The sequence below is a fragment of the Conger conger genome, chromosome 7 (genome assembly GCF_963514075.1).
Source record: "Conger conger chromosome 7, fConCon1.1, whole genome shotgun sequence".
Lineage (NCBI taxonomy): Eukaryota > Metazoa > Chordata > Actinopteri > Anguilliformes > Congridae > Conger > Conger conger.
The window spans coordinates 22,210,338-22,234,796 of NC_083766.1; the positions used below are offsets into that span (position 1 = coordinate 22,210,338).

At 43.5% G+C, this 24,459-nt stretch overlaps 1 protein-coding gene across 1 annotated transcript in view; it reads right to left on the reverse strand.

Annotated features, from left to right (window-relative positions):
• LOC133132672 (A disintegrin and metalloproteinase with thrombospondin motifs 2-like) overlaps positions 1-24,459 on the reverse strand; it is a 65,471-nt gene that overhangs the window by 33,891 nt on the left and 7,121 nt on the right. The window contains exon 3 of the mRNA XM_061248304.1: positions 7,134-7,302. Within this exon, the coding sequence (XP_061104288.1) occupies positions 7,134-7,302 (169 nt within the window). The remainder of the gene's footprint in view (positions 1-7,133; positions 7,303-24,459) is intronic.

Genomic DNA, 24,459 nt, shown 5'->3' on the forward strand with positions numbered 1-24,459 from the left:
TGGATTTTATTGCATTTTTTTAATACTGTATAACTTTAGTGCAATAAGCGAACTCAAGGGATGATTTAACACAGCAGTATTTGCTATGTTATGTTGCCCTCTGCAAAATAAAATTTACACCATTTTGGCTTCACTGGGCCCATGGCTTTGCCCAATACCCCTGCTCTCCTACAATGATTTGGTTCTGGTTCTGGAGCCAGTCTCCCTATTAGCTGACTCAATGAAATTCCCCAATTCCAACTCCCGGCATGTTATATCCCACTTCCGACAAGTTTTTTGGCTATTCGTGTGGGGTTGTGCTGTTGCTCAGTCACAGTACAAATGTGCCAGGGTTGTGTTATCGTTGCATGTGTGTGTTCTTTTTCTAGAAAATGCCTAAAAGCCTTCTATACTCGGCACTCCCCCCTCCCCACCCGCTTTTACCATTTCTGTCTCATCTGGGACCCTCCGCAGACGTGTCTGGAAAGTAAATTGTGTCTGTGAGGTGGTAGGATCCTGCTCTGTCGCTGTGTCTGCGAGCGATCCGACGGAGACGATCTTATTAGCAGAGTTTTAATGCGCTCCCAAGACTCCCCCGGCTCCTGCCAGGTGGAATTTTAATTATAAGGGCAACATTCATATTTTATTCATTCTATTCTGCGACCTTCCCTCCTCATTTTAGTGCCCTAAAGACCCGGAGAGCTTAAGTTAGTGCTCTACCGCCCCGACATGCACACACCAACACACACAGATACACAGACACACACACACACACAGACACACACACACATACGCACAGACACATATGCACACAACACACACATACACATATGCGCACAACACACACACACATAGACACACATATGCACACACACACATACACACACAGACGCACAAACACATATGCACACACATGCAGGCACACACACACACACACACATATGCACACACATATACACACACAGAGATGCACACACAAACACATGCACAGGCACATACACACATACACACATGCGCACACACATATGTGCACACACGCACATACACACACACACACAGACATGCATACACACACACACGCATAAGCACACACATATGCGCACACGTGCGCACACACACACACATACACGTGCACATTCACACACAGATCACTCAAACACACCCACATATCCATAATTACATAGTCAAACAAACTAGGCACGCATGTACACACACCCATACCCACATGCAAGCGTGACTTGGCTCATTGAATCTAATGAACATTTAATGAAATGTGACAAACACATTTTTCTTCAACAGTCAGAGTTGCCGTATTGGGCCCAAGTGCTGGAAGTGCAGGAACACCTGTTCAAACATTTATTATAATTACCATGGAAATAGCCAAATAGAAAATATAAATGACATCTATTTTTGTAGAATTGTTCAAACCTGCCCAGGGATTGAGCAAACTCAACTATATTAAATATTGTGCATCCTCTCTGTTAAAAACATAGAAATAAAATGAATTGAAAATAAATTAAGATTGTTGATCTGAGAATTGAAACAGAAGATTCCCAAGTCTTTCGACCTGATGTTTCCTTTTGAAAAAGCCCCAAATCACAGAGTACACACAAACACACATGCACGCATATCTCCACCAGATGGGACATCTCACTGTTTTCACCATACTGCGCCAATTTAGTTTCTGGCACAAGTCATACTCTCTTGATACTGTTATAAAAATCTAGCTTTTTTGTTATTTCTGTTTCGCTCTTTTGCCAGAAACATTATTGTCACTCTCTCTGTCCAGTCTTGCAGTGGCAAGAGGAGTCTGCCACCAAAGTGGAGGATGGTGTCTGATCAGGCTACTGAGCAGTGGCTAAACCCAGGGGGAAAACTAACATACTTGTTACAGAGCAAAATCCTGCAAAAAAACAGCCCTGGCAAGGTTTTGGAGCAGCTGATGGCTGGCTGACTGGTTCAGACCAGCTTCCAGCTCGACATAGTTTAGCTGGTTGTCCAGTCCCGACCTGCTCCCAGCTTGACATGATTTAGCTGGTTGACTCGTTCTGACGAGCTCCCAGCTTGACATGGTTCGACCAGCTTAAGCTATGTTTTGAAACAGCTCATAGCTGGACCAACTTTATGACCAGCTTGCCCATGCCGGTTGACCAGCTCATACCCAGCTAGACCAGCTTTTGACCAGCTTGACTATGCTGGTTGACCAGCTCAAACCCAGCTAGACGAGCTTATGACCAGCTTGGCTATGCTGGTTGACCAGCTCATACCCAACTAGACCAGCTTATGACCAGCTTGACTATGCTGATTGACCAGCTCATACCCAGCTAGACCAGCTTATGACCAGATTGACCAGCTTTACCCAACTCTGACAGCAGGTCATTCACATGTACACACACATGCACACATGCATGCATATATGCACACACACACGCATACCACACACCACAGGGATAACAGTAGAAACTTTTTTGTAACTGCACGATTAATTAAGAAAGAGACAAACAAAAAAAGACAATTAGACATAAACACAGGTGCTGCAGTCTCTCAAGTCAGTTTGTGCTCCACAATCTGTGTTTATTTCTTCTCACTGATGCTGAATCAGGCCCTGAAGTCTGTTGAAGGACTTTTTCAAAAAGTTTTCTTGTAACTGCAACACAAAGAAACCTTGAAGTCCACAAACCATTGGGGACGAAGAAAATGAAAAACAATATGATGAGATATTTATCCATTTCCATGGCTGAAAAAAATGGTGTCCTTGTTGCTGAGTAAGGATTCCGTTCAGATTCAGAACTGTTGAAATGGGGCCACTACCCTCTACAACATTCTGTTTGGGGCCCGTATTTGTAAATCTCTACAGTACCTAGAGTAACATCAATGTATCTGAGCCAAAAAACTGTTCATGTTTCATTACTTAGAGACAAACTGAAACGGAGGTTAGAACAGCACTCACTTCATAGTGAAAGGGATCTTTAGGTGGAGTTTTTGAAGGGCGGGGAGTCGATTTGTCCCAAAATCAAATGAGGAGGGGGAGGTCAAATGAGGATGCGTGCCACTGTGTGAATAGGATATTGTTTGGAGGGGAGCAGAAAATTGACAGGCATTGGATTTCCATACAAAACCACTGGTACAAGCTGAAGTAGATTAAAAAAGTGATGGAAATAAAAAGTATAAAGATTTTATAGTTTTTTGGAATATACTTTAAGACATGTTCGCATGGTTATGAAGAATTGACTAAATTGAGGAAAAAGTGCATTTTGATTTCAGCTTCATCTTTAAGGACCACCATCATGGAGGGAAAACTGAGCAGTAATCCTGGGCCCAGGATTTGGTGGTCTATGAATAGCCTGTGAACTTGTGCTAAATATTATTGAATGATCCACACAGAGGACATATTTCCCAGGCAGAGGGATTTCACCTGGTGGCCCAGACAGTCCTTTACACTGTATGCCTATTTACACTGCAGAAACAAAACATAAGTCTACCTCAACAAGTATGGTAGTCTAATATTTAGACAAAAATGCCAATGACTCATTTCAAGATTTCTCAAATGGGTAAGAAAATTTAATTTGTCAAGCATACAGTGACTTAAAGAAAGCTAATATTCTCTACCGGAGCAAAAAAGATTTATCTTTGAGACTCATTACAAGATACTTCTTAAGACATTTTTTGTGGTGTAGCACACGATAATTTAAGTCACTCATGGATTTGGGCTTGCATTGGCTATCTCATACCCAGATTGCAAACCAAGGTATAAGGCCACGGTAAGCTTCCATAGTAGCAGTGTTGAATGTGATTAGGTAAGATGGCCTAACGCAGAGAAGCTTGCATAGCATACAGATGAACAGGGCCAAACCTTTATGAGTATGGATGGGATGAATGGCCTGCTCTTCTCCTCATCCAGCATTTGAAAATGTGAAAGCTAAGTTAAGTACCATGCCCAAGGGCACGACCAGCGTAAGTGCACAATCCATGAATGCAATCTAAAATTCCTGGTTCGCGGCCAAATGTATTGGCATATACTGTACTGGAGGAGGAGTCTTGACACACTCCCCTTTCCTCTTAATAACTGCTTGCATCACCCAATGTACTGTGTAAACATGTATATGCATGTAGCTTAATATGTCATTTCAGACTCCTAATGGTCAAGAGAGGAATTGCAGCAACAAACACCCTCAAACCACAATTCTGTTTACCCCTCTCCCTTCTCTGTGAATGTGCTGACGTTAAACCCCCAATTAATGTCAGGCGTTTCCATTCAGGTCCACTTATACAAAAATTCAGAATTTGCAAAAAACTGTTAAATGGAAACCCCCCCTGCTCCTGATGCAGGTGTGGGTAACATAAAGGTAACTGAAGAGGCCCAATTCTTATCCAGAGTGACTTAGAACAAAGTGCATAACCATAACCAGGGACAAGTGCGCTGAAAACCCTAGAAGGAAGTTCAGTTATAAAGTGCCAGAAGTGACCACATAGATAAGAACTTGGACCCTACAGATTAATCTGATCAGAACAAACAAACAAAAGCAGCACTAAAACTGTTTGGCAAATATAATGCTAGAAATAATAAACTGTAACTACATTACACCATTTACACAGCTAATTAGAAATTACAGGGAGGTAGGGAGGGGTGGGGAGAGGTGCCGTCTGAAGAGGTGAGTCTTCAGTCTGCGTCTGAAGGTGGTCAGAGTCTCTGCTGTTCTGACCTCCACGGGAAGGTCGTTCCACCACCGTGGGGCCAGAACAGACAGCAGTCGTGACTGGGAAGTGCAAGTGTGAAGAGGGGGGAGGTGCCAGGCATCCGTAGGTGGCAGAACGGAGAGGTCTGGCAGGCGTGAAGGGTCTGCATCCTGGGGCTGACCCCTTTACTGCCCTTCATGCTAGCACCTATTTGGAGTGTAAATTTGAAATGAAAAACAAAAAAAAAGGTTTGGAAACCAACAGCCCCTTTTATGTTGAAGAGACAGACAGAACTCTCACAGAGGAGAGAAATGTAGTTTTAAAAAGCGGTGCTAAAATGAAGTCACTATTGACTGGCACAAGGACAGGTCAGAGAGAGGGCACTGCTCCTTGCGTAATGAGGTATCACAACCTTTTCAATCCGCATCATTGATCCGACCGCTCTCATTAGCTAATACACAACTTCAAAAGAAGGCAAGGAGGCTGCCTGCTTCTGTGTGTGTGTGTATGTGTGTACGTGTGTGTGTATGTGTGCGTGCGTGTGAGAGTGCAAGCAGGCTGGCATGTGCTTGTGCTGTGTATGTACTATTACCAATGCTAACACAGGAAGACAAGAGGATTCTGTAAACACGAGCATGCATACGCACATAATGCACACGCGCGCACTTGCAAACTCAACAGCGCACAGAAACGCGCTTAGAGCAGACGCAGAAAGGCGAGATTATCAGGGAACAGCTATGGCACGTAGACCCGCCCGACTCCGCTAGCGTCCGACTCCTCCAAGAGACCAACACGGTCCGTTTCCATGGAAACTCCCAACAGGTTGCCTTCCGTCTCCGCTGGCGATGAGAAGCAACGAGACGCTCGGGAGAAGACAGCTCAGAATAGCGGGATCAGCACACACCGGCTCACACACCCACGGAAAGAAACTGGCAGTAGTGTCCTGTTACCATAGTGCCCTGTCACCGTAGTGCCCTGTCACTGTAGTGTCCTTCCCAGAGCTGCGGAGTGCTCGCAGATTCCCTCACTCTTCTGTTCTTTTTTTTTAATGCTGAACAAGAAGCCAAGACCAACGATCTGTTTGTGATGGCTCCTTGTTTATATACTGTTATATGGTGCTCCCAGTACAGTATTTTCCCTTGTTAAATAATATGCCGGAATTCCCCGCAACAAGCGATGGGGGTTGAGTGAAAGTCAGTGAAGGTTAAAGAGAGACATGGAAGATAATGTTCCTTGAATATGATTTATAAAGGGAATTGGTATTTCAAATAGCAATGCATCTAACCAGAATTTAACATTTAGTATTTTGACAACAGGTTTTCTCGAGGTGCTAATTTCATCAGTGTTCTTTGCACAGACAAATGCCCCCAAAAATGCCCCTTACAGCCCTGCCCATCATCACTCTTGGTCAGGTCTCAGAAATGAATGTATGAAAAGTTCTGAAAAAGGTACAAATGCTTGTCATTGGGGCAGTTCTCTAGGTACATACAATTGTGCCCCTAGCTAGCCATTTTAAATTCAATTTTATTTTACACAAGGCAGAGTAACAGAAGCGCAAAAAAGGACAAAGCAGGCCCAAATAGCAAGCACACAAGATGAAAAACTCACTGAGGTGGGTGGGGGGGAAACCTTCAAACCGTGGCGGGAAAGAAAATGCAATAGGAAGAATTATTGGAAGGAACCCAGCTACGTAGATAGCTATATATAGGGGGAGCCAATTCTTCAGTCGCCAACAAGGTGTAAAGTCATGGTAGAAAGGGTATAATAGAAATGTAATAAGACATCTCTCACAGCTATTCAAATGGGTTGAACATCAGGCCAGTGCGCACTGTGTGCCTCATACTGGCCCTACACGACACAGCTCCTTCAGCAAACACACTGTCCCCAGGCTAACACACGGGGGTGGCGTTCCTGCATGTCTCAGCATTGCCTGGGGCAGCCATGTCAGGGGGTGGACAGGAGCTGTGTGCTCACTGTACTTTAGTGATTTTGTAAAGTTTACCCAGACAAAAGCAATGGATTAGGGGGCATGAGACCCGTTATGGACCCTCGCTGCAAGAGCTGTGAGACCCACAGGTCGATCAGGGATCAACAAATCAAAGCTTAACTCAACCGCAAACTGTGGATTTGGAGAACCTTTACAACCCCCAGTAATAGTATCACTCTCAGAAATAAAGGTACAAAGTGCCTAAAAAGGTACAAATGCTTGTTGCTGGGGTGGTACCTGCTAGGCACACAAAATGCCGCTATATAATATATAATAATTGTATACCTTTTTTCTCTGAAAACATACTCAAAATACTTCCTAAATGTACCCAAAGAGAACAAAACTGTACCTCCACTGTCACTCGATTTCTAAGAGTGATTGGTAGTACTAATAGTAGCAGCAGGTACAGTAATAGCCTCAGTAGTCATACTGTTGCTGTGTTCTGTACCTCATAGAATGCTACAGGTGGAGGTGTATGGAAGGGACTGACCTGACATGGGGAAGTCGACGGGATGATTGACAGGAGGCCTCTTCACAGCAGAGGAGCGGTACACTATGTGGGCACGGCCCCCCCTCCCCTCCTCCTCGCCCGTTATCTGACCCCCCCTTTCCAGGGGCTCGATGAAGTATTCCTCCTGCTCCGTCCTAATCATTCCAGCCTGGGAGAGAGGGGGAGAGAGAGAGAGAGAGAGAGAGAGAGAGAGAGAGAGAGAGAGAGAGAGAGAGGGAGAGAGGTGGGGGAGCGAAAGAGAGAGGGAGAGAGAGTATATTGTTTACTGATAATTCATCTGGATTTATGTTCAAGAGCATCACTGTATTACTTAGCAGTACTGTTCAGAGAGGCAGATGAAGGTAGATGAAGGCAGATGAAGATCCAATGGATCGTCTACATATGCTAACATTAGTGCATCTGCAGGTTGAAAACACATAAAAGTGTCCCATCCTCTGGTTTCAGTTATTGGAACAATAAATCCATTATATCCAATGTGAGACATGGAATGAAACCAGTATGAATAATACCTGACAAATAGCACTTATGTAACTGAATGTCTCTAATCAATGTCTTCCTAACCACTGACACCATGATGTGTTCATTGCCATTAATTGAATTTGCAACCAAGGTCATGCAATGTCACTCGGAAGTCAATAGTGATTGTAAACCCATGGCATGATTCTGAAATGTTTAATGAACAAGGCCACACATGGCAGTGGCAGCAACAGTTCATGTGACAATGAATACCTTTCCTTGAGTCTCAGAAAAAAATGTCAGAACCAACACCAACAACCCCACCGCCAGCCTCCTTGGCCCAAAATTCCTCCCTCTCTTCATTCTCGATGTCTCCCTGCTCACTGTCCACCTTGTGAAAAGTGCAGTGGGCCTTAAACATCAGTGTTGAAACCCTTTTCCGTTTTGGAATGTTTATATTCCCCAGAATTCTAAGCTGATGTTCCAGAGCTCCATTGCCAGGCGTGATTGTTGCATCAGCAGAACATTCCGTTAAGAACTACATGACCTCACACCTTAAAGGGATAAGATCACATTCAGTGCGTGGGGCCTGCTGGCTGGGACTAGGAAAATAGCTACGCCTTTAACATTCCCACAGTCCCTCTCCTCAAGGGCACTCCTGCATCCTCATCGGCATTAAAGGCACTGTCATTATCTGTTTGTTTGTCAGGAATATTCCAAGTAATATTCCTTGTATACACAGCAAATTATAGACCTATCCCCCCCAGTAACACTCCTACAGGCTTATACCCCTCAAAGTGTGTGTGCTGTTGGGGGCAGGATGCAGTGATGGGCAATTGCTATACCTCTATAAATGTCTGAATATCACGGGTCTGTCCGGTTAGGTGTGTATTTTGAGTTTATGGATGCAAGTGTGAATGTGAATGTGTGTGTGTGCATGTGTGTGTGCGTGTGTGTGTATGTGTGTGTATGTGTGTGTATGTGCGTGACTGTGTGTAGAAGGGGGGAGGGGGATATCTGACAGCAACCAGCAATCACATATTTAATACAATTCCTGTGGTTATTCAACCACTATCCTTTCCTTTGCATTTTCTGTCTATACTCCCTGAACAACACCATTCTCTAGTGAGCAAGCATAGCTACAGCATATACTCACTCATATATAGCACACTAGGATGACAGAGAAAATGCTATTTCTATTTCTCTGTCGTTCTGGGGACGCATCTACAATATGCACTACTCCATTCATTAGCTCCACAAGTGTTTTATAAACATGTTGGACAATCTACATAAATATGACATGACTGTTCAAATGGCACAGTGTGCACTCCTACATAGAGCAGAACGGCATACGCCTCCTGAGAATGTCTCAGTGTTGCTCTCCACACTGCAGGTGAGGTTGATCACAGCAGGCTGCTTGCATAAGAGACTCACAACTAGAGACAGCCTGCAGGTGTTTTATTAGCTAGTAATGGAAGACAGTTGTGCAGCAGAAGGACAGAGAGATTGCTAAAGATAAGTGTTTTGTTTTCAACGAATGAGAAAACATGGAAAATACACAGAATATACAGTATGTATATACAGTATAGAATGTTTGACGAAATATACCACTGAAACTGCATCACAACTTTCTTGCTCCATGCATGTGTGTGTGTGTGTGTGTGTGCTTCGACACTGTGGATCACTCCATCCTCCTGTCTGCCCTGTCAGCAACGGGCATCTGTGGCACAGCCCTGGACTGGATTGAGTCCTACCTCTCTGGTCGCTCCTTCCAGGTTGCCTGGGCTGGTTCGGTATCGACACCTCGGCCCCTCGCCACAGGAGTTCCCCAGGGCTCAGTCCTTGGCCCGCTTCTTTTTTCTCTCTACACTCGCTCCCTTGGCCCTGTGATCACTGCACATGGGCTATCCTACCACTGCTATGCGGACGATACTCAACTCTTCGTCTCGTTCCCGCCGTCTGATACGCAGGTTTCAGCCCGTATCTCCGCTTGCCTGAGGGACATCCAGAGCTGGATGGACAACCACCATCTAAAGCTCAACTCAGGTAAAACTGAAATGATATTCATCCCTGCTAATGCCTCTCCCCATCTGGATCTCTCCATTTCCCTCGGGGATACCACACTCACGCCGTCACCCAGTGCAAGGAACCTCGGCGTGGTGATGGACAGCAGACTGTCCCTTTCCGAGAACATTGCGGCGGTGACCCGGTCTTGCAGGTTCTTCCTATACAACATACGGAGAATCCGCCCCTTTCTCACCCCCTACTCGACCCAGCTCCTGGTCCAAGCGATGGTTCTGTCCCGCCTGGACTACTGCAATTCCCTCTTGGCTGGCCTCCCAGCGTCTGCCATCAGACCCCTCCAACTCATCCAGAATGCAGCAGCTCGTCTGGTCTTCAACCTTCCCAAATACTCACACGTCACCCCCCTGCTTACTTCCCTCCACTGGCTGCCTGTCATGGCTCGCATCAAATTCAAAACATTGGTGCTAGCCTTCCAAGCAGTTAAAGGGTCTTCCCCAGCTTATCTGCAAAAAATCATCAGACCCTACACCCCTGCCAGACCTCTTCGTTCAGCCTCCACAGGCCGCTTGGCACCTCCCCCTCTCAGAACCTCCACCTCACGCTCACGACTACTGTCTGTTCTGGCTCCACGGTGGTGGAACGAACTCCCCGTTGAGGTCAGAACTATAGAATCCCTCCCCACCTTCAAGCGCAAGCTGAAGACACACCTCTTCAAACAGCACCTCTCCCCATCCCTCCCTACCTCCCTGTGAACCTTAATTGTTGTCTCTGTGACTTGTGTATCAGTATTTTAGTTGGCTAGGTAAGCAGTGTTTGGATAGTTAACTTTGGTGACTTTTGCTCTGTTTGTTTGTTTGTTCAAAAAAAAAAAAAAAAAAAAAAAAAAAATAAATAAATAAATTGGCCCTTGTCCTTATCTTTGTTGTACAGGTAGCAGTTGAAATTGTACTTACCTCTAGGGTCTTTCAGCGAACTTATCCCTGGTTATGGGTATGCACTTTGTTGTACGTCGCTCTGGATAAGAGCGTCTGCCAAATGCCAATAATGTAATGTAATGTAATGTAATGTGTGTCGGTGTGTGTAGACAAATGTTGGCACTGTTGGTAAAGATGATGAGTTCTGAAAAAATATAATTGTTATTGGATAATAAGATAAATTTTACACTAAAAATATGAGAGGAATCCAACCATTAATTGAAGTAAAATTCCTCAAAGTAACAAAAGTAAGGAGGATAGTTTGTGAGCCAAAAAAAATCTCACCACAGTTATTCAGCATTGCAGAGAAGTTGGTTGCATTTTGGGGTCACCTCTTCCCAAACTACTATTCGATGCCATATCCATGCCAGCAAGCTATTTGGAAGGCTTGGCAGAAAAAGCCTCTGCTGTCATCAAACCACTAAGTTAAGTGCGCAGAGTTTGTTAAATGTTACTGGAACTGTGGGGCTTTATTGCTTCTTGGTCTCTGGGGACGCTGTCAGGATACATGCCATGGTCTCTGGTCAAGTTCCAGGAGATCTTAGATCTGGCTGTCTCTGCCGGAAGGTTAACGCAGGGCCGTGGTTTGATCGTCCAACAGGAAAGTGATCCAAAGCATTCCTCCAAATCCACAAAAAAAATACTAACTGACCACAGAAGTCACTTTTTACAATGACTCCACAGAAGAGTCCACAAGCAAAGACTAAGGACATTTTTCATTGTCAAACGACCAGTTGAGTGATAACTGCACGCCCTTTGTTGGTTTTGTTTGTTTTGTGGAAAAAAAAAAAAAATTGTAACAATGAAGACAATGTACGGTTTTATCTTTATCTTTGTTCGTAATACTGACACAAAAAGCAAACCTGAAGTAGTAGTGGTGTATTCTATTGAGATCCAATGATCTGATTATTGTTGTATTTGAATGCTTTAACTTTAACACATAATACCTTCTCTGTGACGCCCAGTCTCTTAGCAGTTATGGTATATAGTTTATTTAAATTCTTTCTTGATTCACCAATCTATCAAAACAGAGAGGAATGAAAAGGAGACTTAACTTTTAAAACATTTGAATTGTTATTGGACTTATCCCAGGTTTTTAAAAAATAAAAAAGTTAGGTTTTGAAAAGAGGAATCAGACACAAAAATGACAAGAGTATTTGACGAACAGCAGCGAGCAAATATTGCAAGTGAGGTCGACAGAAAAACCGAAAGGGTGTGCTTACTTTGCACTCAGACTGAAATGTCTTGACATTACAATGGTGTCAGAGGATATATTAAATTCGTTGGGAAAAAGAAAATGCTACATTTCTGAAAATCCCCTAAGCAGTACATGTCCCCCTTGGCTCCCCTCAAGAGACAGAGACAGGGTTACCTGACTGCGTTCAGACATACTGTCACACGCCCACAGCCGAACAAACTATGAAAATGAAATGATGTTAACTGTCTATTTCATCACTTCCCTATACTTTCAGGAATATTCTATAATATGGGTTCTGTACGACCAAGCAGAGCCAAGTATCAACCAAAGGTGCAATCTCAAGAGTTTGACTGGAAAGAAAGGTTACAGTTAGTGAGCCTGTCTCCAGCAATCTGCAACGCAATCCAGAATTATGTTATTGGCCAGTGGTTAGCAGAAATCACTACCCAACTACAGAAGATGATTCGTCAAATATAACCAACCAATGGTTTATTGCTGTCCTGCTTTCATGGGTCATTAAAAACCACATTTATATTCATACTGATTTCTGCCAAAATTATTACAACATTTTTAATAGTGAGCCAGGAAAGTCACATGCTTTTTTGTTCAAAAACAATTTGTCTAATAAAATACACATTTGACCTGAGGATGACATTTTCAGAAACCAGAGCTTTAAGTAAAATATCTGGTGTCAATTATTCCCAATGTATGCAATTTACACCTGATATTCAGTTGTAAAGATCAGGTTGGATATTCCAGCCTTTGTACAGTTATGGTCATATATGGTTGTAATTTTAGTGGGCTTTGAGAAGAATATTTTGGAAACCACTTGTGTAATATTATACTATATACTGTATAAACACAATAAAGCCACTTCAATGGAGGAGTCTACTAACACATCTGCTGATGTATTTATCATATACTGTTTGTGCGCAGATCGACTGATTAAACAAAGTGAATAAGGACACTCACAAAAGCACTGCTTTAAGAGAAGGAGAACTGTGAAGTATGTTCTAAAAATGCAGGCTGTAGGCGTGAGGAGGAATCCACATGGCTTTAATGGTTCTCCTCCCATTAGACCGCTTCTGAAAGCCTTCCAAATCCAGTGATCTAAGGTCTGGCGTGGTGCATCTGCCAAGGCAACAAGTCACACTCCCTCTTTCAGAATGAGTTCCCCCACAACTGCAGTCTATAATTTATTCCAGAACGAAACACAGAAAACATATATTTCTGAGGAAAAAGTCCCAAACCAAAGCTCCCCCAAAATCAGGCCTGGGGTTTGACCCACTTCATGTTACCCCCTGCTGAAAAAGCAGCTCAAGCTAGGTTTTGAAATAGCTGGTAGCTGGTTGACCAGTTCAGACCAGCTCCCTGCTTAATGGTTTTACCAGATCAAACTATGCTTTGAAACAGACTAGATAGTTGATCCAGCTAGGCCAGCTTATGACCAGTTTGGCCTTGCTGGTTGACCAGCTCAAACCCAGCAAGACCAGCTTCATGACCAGCTTGGTCATCATGATTGACCAGCTCATAGCCAGCTATTCTATCAGCTAGCTGTTATATATGTTTTGGTAACATTTTTCCTAAACTCAATATGAGTAAGTTGTAACACAAGTATTTCATTAAATAGAGATCACCAATCACCTAAAGCAGAGCATTGTTGAATGGCCATGAATGAAAGGGGGATTGAAGCAGTATAGACCTCAACACAAAACCGCGGGGACAATGAACCAATTCATTTTATTCTTTAACTGAAAGACGGCAGAGGTACGACAGAAGCGAAGAGAGAGGAAGTAAGTTAACAGTATTATTTATGCAGTCCTGCGAGAAGTTCTCCTGGAAAAGAGAGACTTTTCGTGTTTGTGTTTTCCATCTGTGGAGCTCCAGCAGTCACAGTGTATGTGACACAAGGGGCTGGCTTTCGTTTCCAGGAAAACGCTTCCTCCTCAACCTCGACAAAAGCTGCTTAACCTGTTTTCATGTTGTCTGCCAAAATAGCTATGCCTTTCATTGGCTCCTTTACAGACAACTTTTCCACGTCTTCAATACGAATGGATGACTTTTACAAGGTTACAAAAAAAATGAAAATGCAACTGCATTCCATTATAAGCAGTCATATATCCTGATTCTACTAATCTTCTCCATCCTGGAGTGAGAACAGTGATTGGAGCTTTTTCTACCCCGCTAGGGTCTGAGTTCATCCACCAGTTCACAGTATCATACGCACCAGAAGGCATGATACTGTGGCACAGAAGCACAACAAATAATGACTTTCACAACATCATTGTCACAGGAAAGTTTTGGTTTGGGAGATGCTATTTTACAAAGCTTTTCTTGAACCCCTTCAGACCTGAGTTATGTTCCAGGGATGTGAAAAACAAGTGGTGTACATTCTAATATGCACAGGGTCTGAAAGGGTCAAAATGTCTTGTGGCTGCAGGGTGGCTCAATCAGTAAAGGCACCATGCTGTGTTATATGGACGAGCACCACGCTCTTGTATTGAGTGCCAACACAGGCAGTGGCCGGATAGCCGCGATAGCCGACAGCCCTGCCCAAGGCACTAGATTGGTTCAGTCAGCCAGTCAGTCTTTACTTCATCACACTCTGGTTCTTAAAAACTTTATGGCATTTTACACTGCACTATATTTTCACAATATGAACACTCACATGAGTTCTCTCAAAAGCGTATTAAGAGCTTTATGTGGAAATTTATGTGGAGAATCTCTTGGAATTTACAGCTTGGGATAGAATAACAGACAGATGTGAACAAGCCAATCAACTTACTGCATGTCTGTGTTGTCCATCAGGGAAAAATATAACCTGACAAAACCTTGCACACATTTCCCCCTGAAATCCAACCACATGTACTTAGCCATTTTAAAAGGCATATGCAGTTCAATAAAACATCTGAAAAACATCTTCCTGTGCTGGAGTTGGGTTTGTTTCTGAAAGGGGAAGTGATCTTTTCAAAATAAAATCCTCCTGTCTCAAACTTTACAAACATAATTGATAAGTAAAATCTACACAAAGTGAAATAAAATAAAATAAAAAGATAGTTGAAAATGTTGATGTATTTTAACTGCTGACAATAAAAGTAGTAAACTACACAATGTGGTTCTGGTGTGTGGTGGTAAACTTTATTCTGACTTATGTTTGGTGGTGATTAAGGAGTTTTTGGCTGCTGGGTGGTTCATCCTGTTAAGGCACTGTTCCAGTGCATGGATGATCCCGATGGAAACTGTGACTGCCAGTTCCACAGGCAAAGCACGACTGGTTGCAGTTTCGCCCAGGAATTTATCAGTCAGCCAGCATGTCAATTGTATGGTCACCAGCCCACCTGAAAACCTGTCCATGAAATGTCTTCTTCCAGCTCAGGTCTGTGCAAATTCAGAGCCTACCACAAACTGCAGAGTTTAAGAAGTGGTAGCTGATATTTTGTGTTCTAGAGGAGAGCAATGAGCACTGAAAAAATAAAATCTCCAAACTGGGAAGGAAAATCTAAATTACCCACATACAGCCCAAACCACAACCACAGAGCGAAACCCAAGAGGAAATTGTGATTTTGTGATCGTGATTATTTCTTTTATTTTATTTTTGACAAGTTAATTTCTTTCATTCTATTCTATACATTCATTCATTCAATCCTTGAAGAGGACACATGCCCAGTACCAAGAGTGAGAAGAAAGGAGTGGAGGAGAGGAGAGAAACTCTACTTCGTAAGGTATAAAATGACAAACGAGGAGGGCACAGTGGAGCCATTCATCACCCCACAGTCTGGTTATTAAAGCTGGGGCAGCGCACCTCTGCTACCTGGCCCCCGATCCGTCCACCAGCCTCCACACTGCTCCCAACACTGAGATAGTTTCCTCAATATCTCTGAGCCAAGTCAGCTCATCCGGGAGGGAGATTTAATTGCTTGTCATCTGCAATAACCTTCACTTAAGCCACCGTATGCTCCGCCAATGCGTCTCCCACCCACAAAAATAAGAAATAAATGCAAATAAATAAATAAATAATGTTTTTTTTTTTTTAATGCAGACAGGAAATATGGCTGAATGCCTGCAAAATGCCTGTTTTTTTGTGAATCAGGTTCCATTTTGGGTCTGCTGTTTCACGCAACTCTTTGGCCAGAGTGCTGCATACTTGGGAAACTGGGAAACGCAGATACACCCGGCCTGTCAGTCTCATCTGGCTCTCAGGCCGGTGGTAAATGCCCTGTCCTTCTGGCTGGCAGCAGTCTCAGCCACATAGGATTAAGGCACAATATTGCCTCAGATAATTGTTGGCTTTGGATAAACGCCACACTTGTATGGATGCCTGGATTGTGCAGACACTTATTATTAATAAATTCTGCACTCAGAAAAACTGAGCTTTGTGAAAGACAGCATATATTACTTGCTTCATGTCGTACTGCATAATTACATAAATAACCAGTCCATGTGAAGATGAAAATTACTGTAAATCACAAATAAAATGTTTCAACTTTTCTTCCTAAAGGTAGAGGAAGATAATGGTATCAATCAAAAGTAATGCCGTTCGCAAACTTTATCACCAGGGTTACTGACACTAGAACTGCAAAGGTCAAAGTTTAAAACATGCCCTTTCAAAGTATTCTGCTATATTCTGATATACGGTTGCATGTTTATGGTGTTTCCTGTGTGTACTTAACACCTGCAGTACAGAAGCAGGGTTCTGATTTTAAAAGGCTGTAAGAACAGTAAACATGTTTATTACTGAGGTAGCTGATTCGCGCAAGTTCAACAGATTTATTTATTGAATGACCATTTTGTTCAACTGCCCAATTAAACAGGGGACAGTATCTGTCATTGGTCTGATAAAAACAGTCTGTCACACCTCATTCACTGCCTTTTAACATATTGCTAAGAGCAATATTAGGAAATTAACAGGATATTAAAGTGACAATTGCTCTACAATCTTTAAGATTCAATTAAGCCAAGACAGTGATCATACAGATAGATGGAACAACTTATTACAACAGCTTACTTTGTGCAGATATATAACTTGTGAGATTCATAGCTTGCATTAATGTATAAATGCTAGACCAGAGACAATTAACATAAATCATCATTCTGAGAAGCCTGACAAAATGCTATCATGTTAGCGAGCTCACTTATATACGTATCATTGCTTAGTTAGTTAGCGACTAACAATGTAAATGACCACAGATATATGATGGGGCAGTTCTTCATTTCAGAACAGAAACATGATCAGCTCAGGCAAAAAGCTCAAGAACCACTAAATCCCTCCATCACTGATGGGTAATGACAGAAATGGCACCATAAGCACTTTTTGCTCCATTTTTATAACTTCTGATTGGGTTATGGGTTACATAATCTGCTGCTGCCTAAAGTATTTTGTATTCAGACTATTCACTCTCCGCTCATGTGTCTGAACTCCTCCCTTCATCCCAAAGGCTAGAAGTCAAATAGTCCCAGAACAACAGAACAGGCCTGACCCATGCATACAAATATTTAACCGCTGGACCGCCACTACAGTGAAGCATCTTTCAGAAACGGCAGGACGTGACCAGCCTCTGCACACACACACACACACACACACACACACACACACACACACACACACACACACACACACACACACAAAGACGTGCATAGACACACACACCTCCACACATTACTTTAATTGCAATGCCCCTGTCATGAGAGAGAGAGAGAGAGAGAGAGAGAGGGAGAGAGAAAGAGAGAGACAGAGAGAGCGAGAGAGAGAGAGAGAGGGAGGGAGAGATAGACATAGAAAGATACCAATACAATTTTATCACACTGACACAGATAAATCACCATGATACTGAGTAAGGGAGACAGCCTTTTTCACATCACAGAAAGAAACATGGCAACGTGCTGGTTTAGATACAGTATCACTACACTAGTTATATGAGAGAAATAAAAAAAGACTCAAACGACTTACCAAAGAATTACAAAGTAACTTGTATTTATGCAATGAGTACTACAATGGGTTGTACAACAAAGTGTTACCAAATGGTTTCACAAATAATATATTTGGGACATAAAGTTTAATTATATGGCATTTATTTTACATGGTCACCATTTATTTACCATTCATAAGTGGGGTGACATTGGCTCAGGCGGTAAGAGCAGTCGTCTGGCATTCGGAGGGTTTGATCCCTGCCCTGGGTGAGTCAAAGTGTCCCTGGGCAAGACACCAAACCCCTAAATGCTCCTGATGAGCTGGTTGGTACCTTGTATGACAGCCAATCGCTGTTGGTGTGTGTGTGTGTGTATGAATGGGTGAACACGAAGGCATATATAAATCCAACCATTTACCATTCATTAACTGTAGCCATTTGTCACTGTGGTCAATGATCTTCCCATTAAATCTTCACGAAGATCAGTTAAGAGTAATGGTGATAGCTGATGCTGGTCTTTTGTTGAGTTGCAATTTAGATAAGCTTGGAAAAACATCTGTCAGTCTTTTTAGTCAGCTTCAAAGTAGTGTGCATTCTGAGACCCATTTATTTTTCATTGCTTTTTTATTGTTTTTTTGTTCGTTTTTGTCTGGCCCTGATCCTCTATGATGACAAGCAGCTGGAGGAGAACATTTCTTTTATTAAAAAAGTGTCTTGTAGTACAACAGATACAAAGCAAAAATCAATTCTGGGTTTACTTAAAGGTACAATCGGTACAATTTCTGTGTTAAAACATTGTTACAAGACCGCTGTAGTAAATCATCATTGGAAAAGGTTCACTGACATGTTGATGCACCCTCTACCTGTGTTTATAGTCCTTAAATTGTGGTTAAATTCTGGCTGTACTCTAATTTAATAAATTGGTTCTCATTGCCATTTCAGCATCAGCACGTTCACAGAGAGGGGGGAGGGATTAACAGTATTGTGGTTTGAGGGTGTTTGTTGCTGCTATTCCTCTGTTGACCGTTAGGAGTCTGAAATGACCTATTGTACCTTCAATACTGAAGGACATACAGTACATAAGGCTTACACAACCACTGCCCCAGCAACACTGCAACCGATAGCAACAGTACCAGCAACAACAACACCATCAACAACAATAGGACCAATATCAATACCAACATAAAAGCACAGACCAAAGGGGCAAAATCTCACCTGTTCAGTGTTCACACAGCTCCTCGGCAAAAAAAAACATTTGAGCATTTAGTCTGGGTGGAATACTCCTATTTTTGGCATTATACTGTGTGCTCAAATACATCGATCGAAATACATCCATTATCTAGGGTCATGGTGGGGCTGGAGACTATCCCAGCATGCATTGGGCATGAGGCAGGAATACACCCTGGACAGGTCGCCAATCCATCACACACACACCATTCACTCACACACTCATTCCTATTAGCAATTTAGACTCTCCAGTTAACCTAACCAGCATGCCTTTGGACTGTGGGAGAAACCAGAGGAAACCCACACAGACATGCAGAGAACAAACTCCAGGCCAGGATTCAAACCTGGGGTCTTCTTGCACAGTCCTAGCACTTAGCACAGTCTTATCACTTAAAAGTTGATGCAATGTCAGGTTGATGGAATATATTTTTTGTGAGTATTGACAATACTAGCAGTACAGTTTATTCAATCACTTCTCGGTTGAGTGTCTGCTTTTAGTGTTGTTCGTGCTCTTACTTACCCGAGTGAATGCACACAGGCACTACATTTTTATACGCTACTAATAAAAGCTGAATAAATACAACATCCCACATTCCAGGGCTGCAGCTATGAATTCTCAGGCCGGGGACAAAATATAAATATTGGGAGGGCCCCCTCAATATTTTTTGCAAGAAAGTAAAAATAGTTACACTCCATATCCTGGGCATTCCTCTGGCCTGGTCCCAGTTGCCTCCCCTTATCTGCAGCCCTAGTCCCACTCCCAGCAATGACAAAAGCATCAACAGCTATGAGACAGACCCCCAAAAAGAAACCATCCCTGGGTGTCCCCTAAAGCAGTCCACAGCACCCCATAACCCAGCTCCGAACCCCCACAGTCTCAGCCCTGCACCCTGCCGGGTATTCCTCGCTCACTATCCCTGCCCTCTGTCTGCAGCTCCTCCACACGGAAACATCTGGAAGCTCCTGGCTGGCCCAACCTCTGGGACAGCAGGCCGACATTTCCCCATTACCAAACGGACAGAACAATCCTTGGATCCGATCCAAAAACCCCCCTCTCTTTTGTCCTCTACCCTCCCTTTCCCCCCTCTTTCTCTCTCTTGGAGCTGAATGAACTTATTGCCCTTCACGGATTCTTTTTTTTTTTTTTCAGATATTGAGTCTCACCTAAAATTCACATACAAAGCATAGACACTTTAAAGCATCAGCAAATTCAATTTTCTTGAAGGATACAAGTAATTTATACATGTATAAATATTATTAAAATAATAATGGATTTTACTTTAAAAATGTAATGCTATCTGTTGTTTAATGATGTAATGCTCTTGGAGAGGAAGGTATTTGATTTTGCTTTTGGCACCCAGTACCACAGACCAGATGGCACCAGCATATACTATGCTTGCTACTGAAACTGTGGGTGGTTTCATTAAAAAGACCCTTGTCATAAATGATTCCTCCCACAAGTTGATGTGTGGCAAACAAGTTTTAATTGTCCCTTTCATCTAACTAACCCCCTTTACCGTGTCTTCATTAACATTTGATTGGTAGAAATGTGCTTTGGAGTGCTATGACACACAGAGAGTGCAAAGACTGGAGTGAATTTTTTTTTTTCTTTTCTTCTGGAGTGAAGAACTGCTTTTTCAGGGGACCGATCAGAAGAGTAGGTCTTTCAGGAAACGATAAATAAAATGAAAGAAAAGCCTTGTGCTCTTGTGTGCATTTGTTCTGGAGCCTGTAACCTTGTCTCTCCTTCTTAAGACATTTTGTGATCTTTTTCACTCCCTGCTCTGACAGGCCCTGCTCACTTCATTTTACATCTTGAGGAGGGGTGTCAACCTGTCACTTCCAAAGAGTAACACGCAGCAATGCACACACACACGCACACATTGCTGGGCCTCATTCCAAGAGTGAGCAAAAGAGGGGGAGAGAGAGAGAGAGAGAGAGAGAGCAGAAAGAACGGGAGAGTGAGAGGTAAAGAGATAGAGAGAGGGGGGAGCAAGAAAGAAAGGGAGAGACAAAGAGAGAGAGAGGCAGAGAGTATGAGAGAGAGGGAGCGAGGGGAAAAGAGAGCTATAGAAATGACAGAAATGACAAACTCTCCTCTCCTCTCTTTGAAGGATATACAGTGGCAAACTGAGGCATACAGTGGCAAACTTAGTGAAGCTTTGGGTACATGCAGTAAGGTGCATGTAACAAAAAGAGATGGAGAAAGAATTGACACTTGAGTTCTCCTCTCCTCATGTCTGTTTGGGGACAGTGGGAGGAAAATGCAGAACATTAATTAGGCACCTTTTCAGGGATACCTTTCACAGCAATTAGCATCTCACTAGTGGCCGGGCAATGTTCAGTAGATATGCATAGCTGTATACATGGTGCACACATGGTGTACATGTACACGCATGCAAGCAAACACATGCACATACAAACACAGACATACGCATGTACAGGCACACGCATACGCAAACACGCAATTACACATGCATGCATGCATACACACACGTGTATGCATACACACACACACACACACACACACACACTTCTGCCTTCCCTCTCCCTGTGGCTCTAAGTGGTAATACTGGACCATGTTTTTAAAGTGGCGATCCACTTCACAGTACTGCACTGAGGACAAAAACATGGACATAAATTACAGTCATAAATCACATTTATAAAGCGCCCCACTGCTGGAATGTGTGTGTCCAACTTTGAGATACCCTCAGGGTGTGGCGCTCTGTCCTTCAGGATTGCTCCAAAAACATGCTCATAGGGTGGGGCAATCCCCAGCCTTCCATCAGCCTCGCAGTGGGATTTAACGGATTAAATATCGAGGGCAAAACAAACAAAGAATTGCTGGAGATCCTGACATGCTGCACGAAAGGTGCACACAGTGCCCCCTCTGGCTGTCCAGGCACTTGTGATCTGCTGGCGGACTTCCAAAATAAACTTGATTAGCTCACCTGGGTGAAGATCACGTGAGCTAGTCTGTCTTCTCAAATGGACTCAACATTACAAACAGGGAGAAAAAAGAGAGAAAATAGGAAAGAAATGGGAATACCTCCAGAAAAGTGGTCCTCACTCTTGGTCCTGGGGAGCTGCGGGGTGTGCTGGCTTTTGTTGTTATTCGGCACTTAATTGATCAATTAAAGCAGTTAATTACACAGTTAACTCACCTCACCTGGTTTCTTGGGTCTGAATTGGTTGCTGATATTAAGGCAAAAACAAAAACCAGCACACCCTGCGGCTCTCCATGACCATGAAATGTGTTATCACAAAATTTTCCTTAGTTGCTAAATCTCCTTGACTTCCTACATTGAATTCAATGGCCAGCAAACACTTTTGTCCTCAACAAGCACAAGTAGAGGTTGTTTTCCCATCACTTCTGAGGTCTCACCACCTCTCCAGTTCCTATGGACGCTCTATGCTCTCAGCCCCCACAATCACGCACTAGTGGGCATAATACTTTGAAACGGGGGACAATTCACAGTGCATATCGGATCTTTAATCTGATTGGTTATTGAGCCGTCTTTCCGACCCTTCCGGTCACTTCTCGGGCTATCCTGGGGGAAGGGCCTCTCACCTTGTGTCACCAGCTATCCCAAAAAGCCTTCCGGACACAACAAACCGTCGCTTTGAAAATGTCTGGGGGTGATGTCATCGTTGCTTCTCATCAGAAGACGTGGGGCTTTCTCTCTCACAAGTCAGGGCCGAGGGGCTGGTTTCTGAAGCAGGGGAGCACCATCCTTGTTCACACACTTCTCTCACCTCCAGGTGAGTGCTCTCCCCCTCCTCCAACGAATCAATGAGTCATAAATCCTTCTGCCCTGTGTTTAGGAGGGGGTTTTTCCTCTTTCGTTTTGTGTTCAATCTCAAGCACATCTCCTGCGGTGCGACAAGCGGAATGTTAATGACATCATCAAAGGTACCGTGGTTGGGTCCTCCAGGAGTCCCTGAAAGGCCCCGCCCGAAAGGCTCTCCTCTTTCTCACCAAACCACCGCGTGGCCACCGGCCCGTGCGTCATCCCCCTTCTCTGCTGTCTCACAGATGTGCAGCCTGTGCATCCCCATCGCAATACTATAACAACTGGAGACAGCTTCCATATACCGGTTACATGGATTCCTATGGGGGCTGCTCAATGGCGTATGAAGCCAGTTTATGGAGGCGGCCATGTTTGACTACGGCGCTTTTTTTGTATAGCGCGTTGGATAAAGGCGCTTTATAAATGCCAACCATTTACCATTTAACTGAATCTACTATCTGGATCTGACATCAGTTTCTGAGTCTAACCATCTCAGCTTCCGCACCATACCCTATTGGAAAAATGGGTGCCACCTAAAACTGCAATCTCTATAACTCACCCTGGGCAAGGACCATAGACTGTAGAAAAACAATGGACAAATTGACTACGATGTCAGCCACTGCTGTTCCACAGGCTTGTGAAAGGGCTTTGAAACTGTTCAAGTGCAGTTGTCCAGGGGCCAGGTTGTACAAATTGGAGCAAGAGACTGCACAGTTGGGAAAAGGGGGAACTTTATACGATCGTGAAGTTGAGGCTGTCCAATAAGTGCGTGAGATAAGGTGACTGTCCCTGATTTGTGTCCAAATTAAACTATCGCTGTGGCGGTGGTGGTGTTTGTGCAGCTATCCTGTAATTAGAAGGCTGGACACAGACTGGGGTCAGGGAGGGCCTCGGCCCAGGGTCAGATTTCTCTACACCCCCCCCCCCCCCACCTCTTAGAGCAGAGCCTGTTAATCAGGGAGACTGCGCTCTCCCATACCCATGATGCATCTGTTCAATCTGTCCACAGTGATGCACATGTCTCCATGGCTTCCAGTTGGCCTCTGACAAGTGGAGTCATCCCAGCCTAAATTAACCCTGTTCTAATTGCAGCATAAGATAAGATAAGTTAGCTACACATTATTGAACCCTCTGGGGTAACTCGTCCTCTGCAGTTAGCACATCCTAGTTACTTGGGAGCAGTGGGCAGCCACAGTGCAGCAACTAGGGACCAACTCCAGCTCTGAATCCTGTGCCTTGGTATGCATTCCTCATACCATACTGTACATATCCCTTTTTTTTATATATATATATATACATATATGGTACTGTGGACAGGGCTACGGACTATGAAATGTAACTGACTAACCATTCTTCTCGAATATCAGCCTGTGATATGGAGTCACTTCTGAGCCCTGACAAGAATGAAAACCAGACACTCTTAAAACAGACGTGTTGCAAACAACACATCATTTTACCTCCATGTGTATGTAGTTAAGAACAACACATTTTGTGTTGCATATTTGTAAAGGAAGACTTGGGAACACAATGAGTTGAAAGTGGTCCAGGTAAGTGAAGCCTGCACGCGATAGGTATGTTCTGTAAGTCCAATGCATAATATATATTTTTTTAAATATAGACATTTCGGAATAGAAAACACCAACTGCGGTCGCTTCAAATGCTTAAATGCGGGCACTGTTGTCACAGTGCGCTGAGCAAGGACTTCATCTTGAACTGCCTCAATAAAAA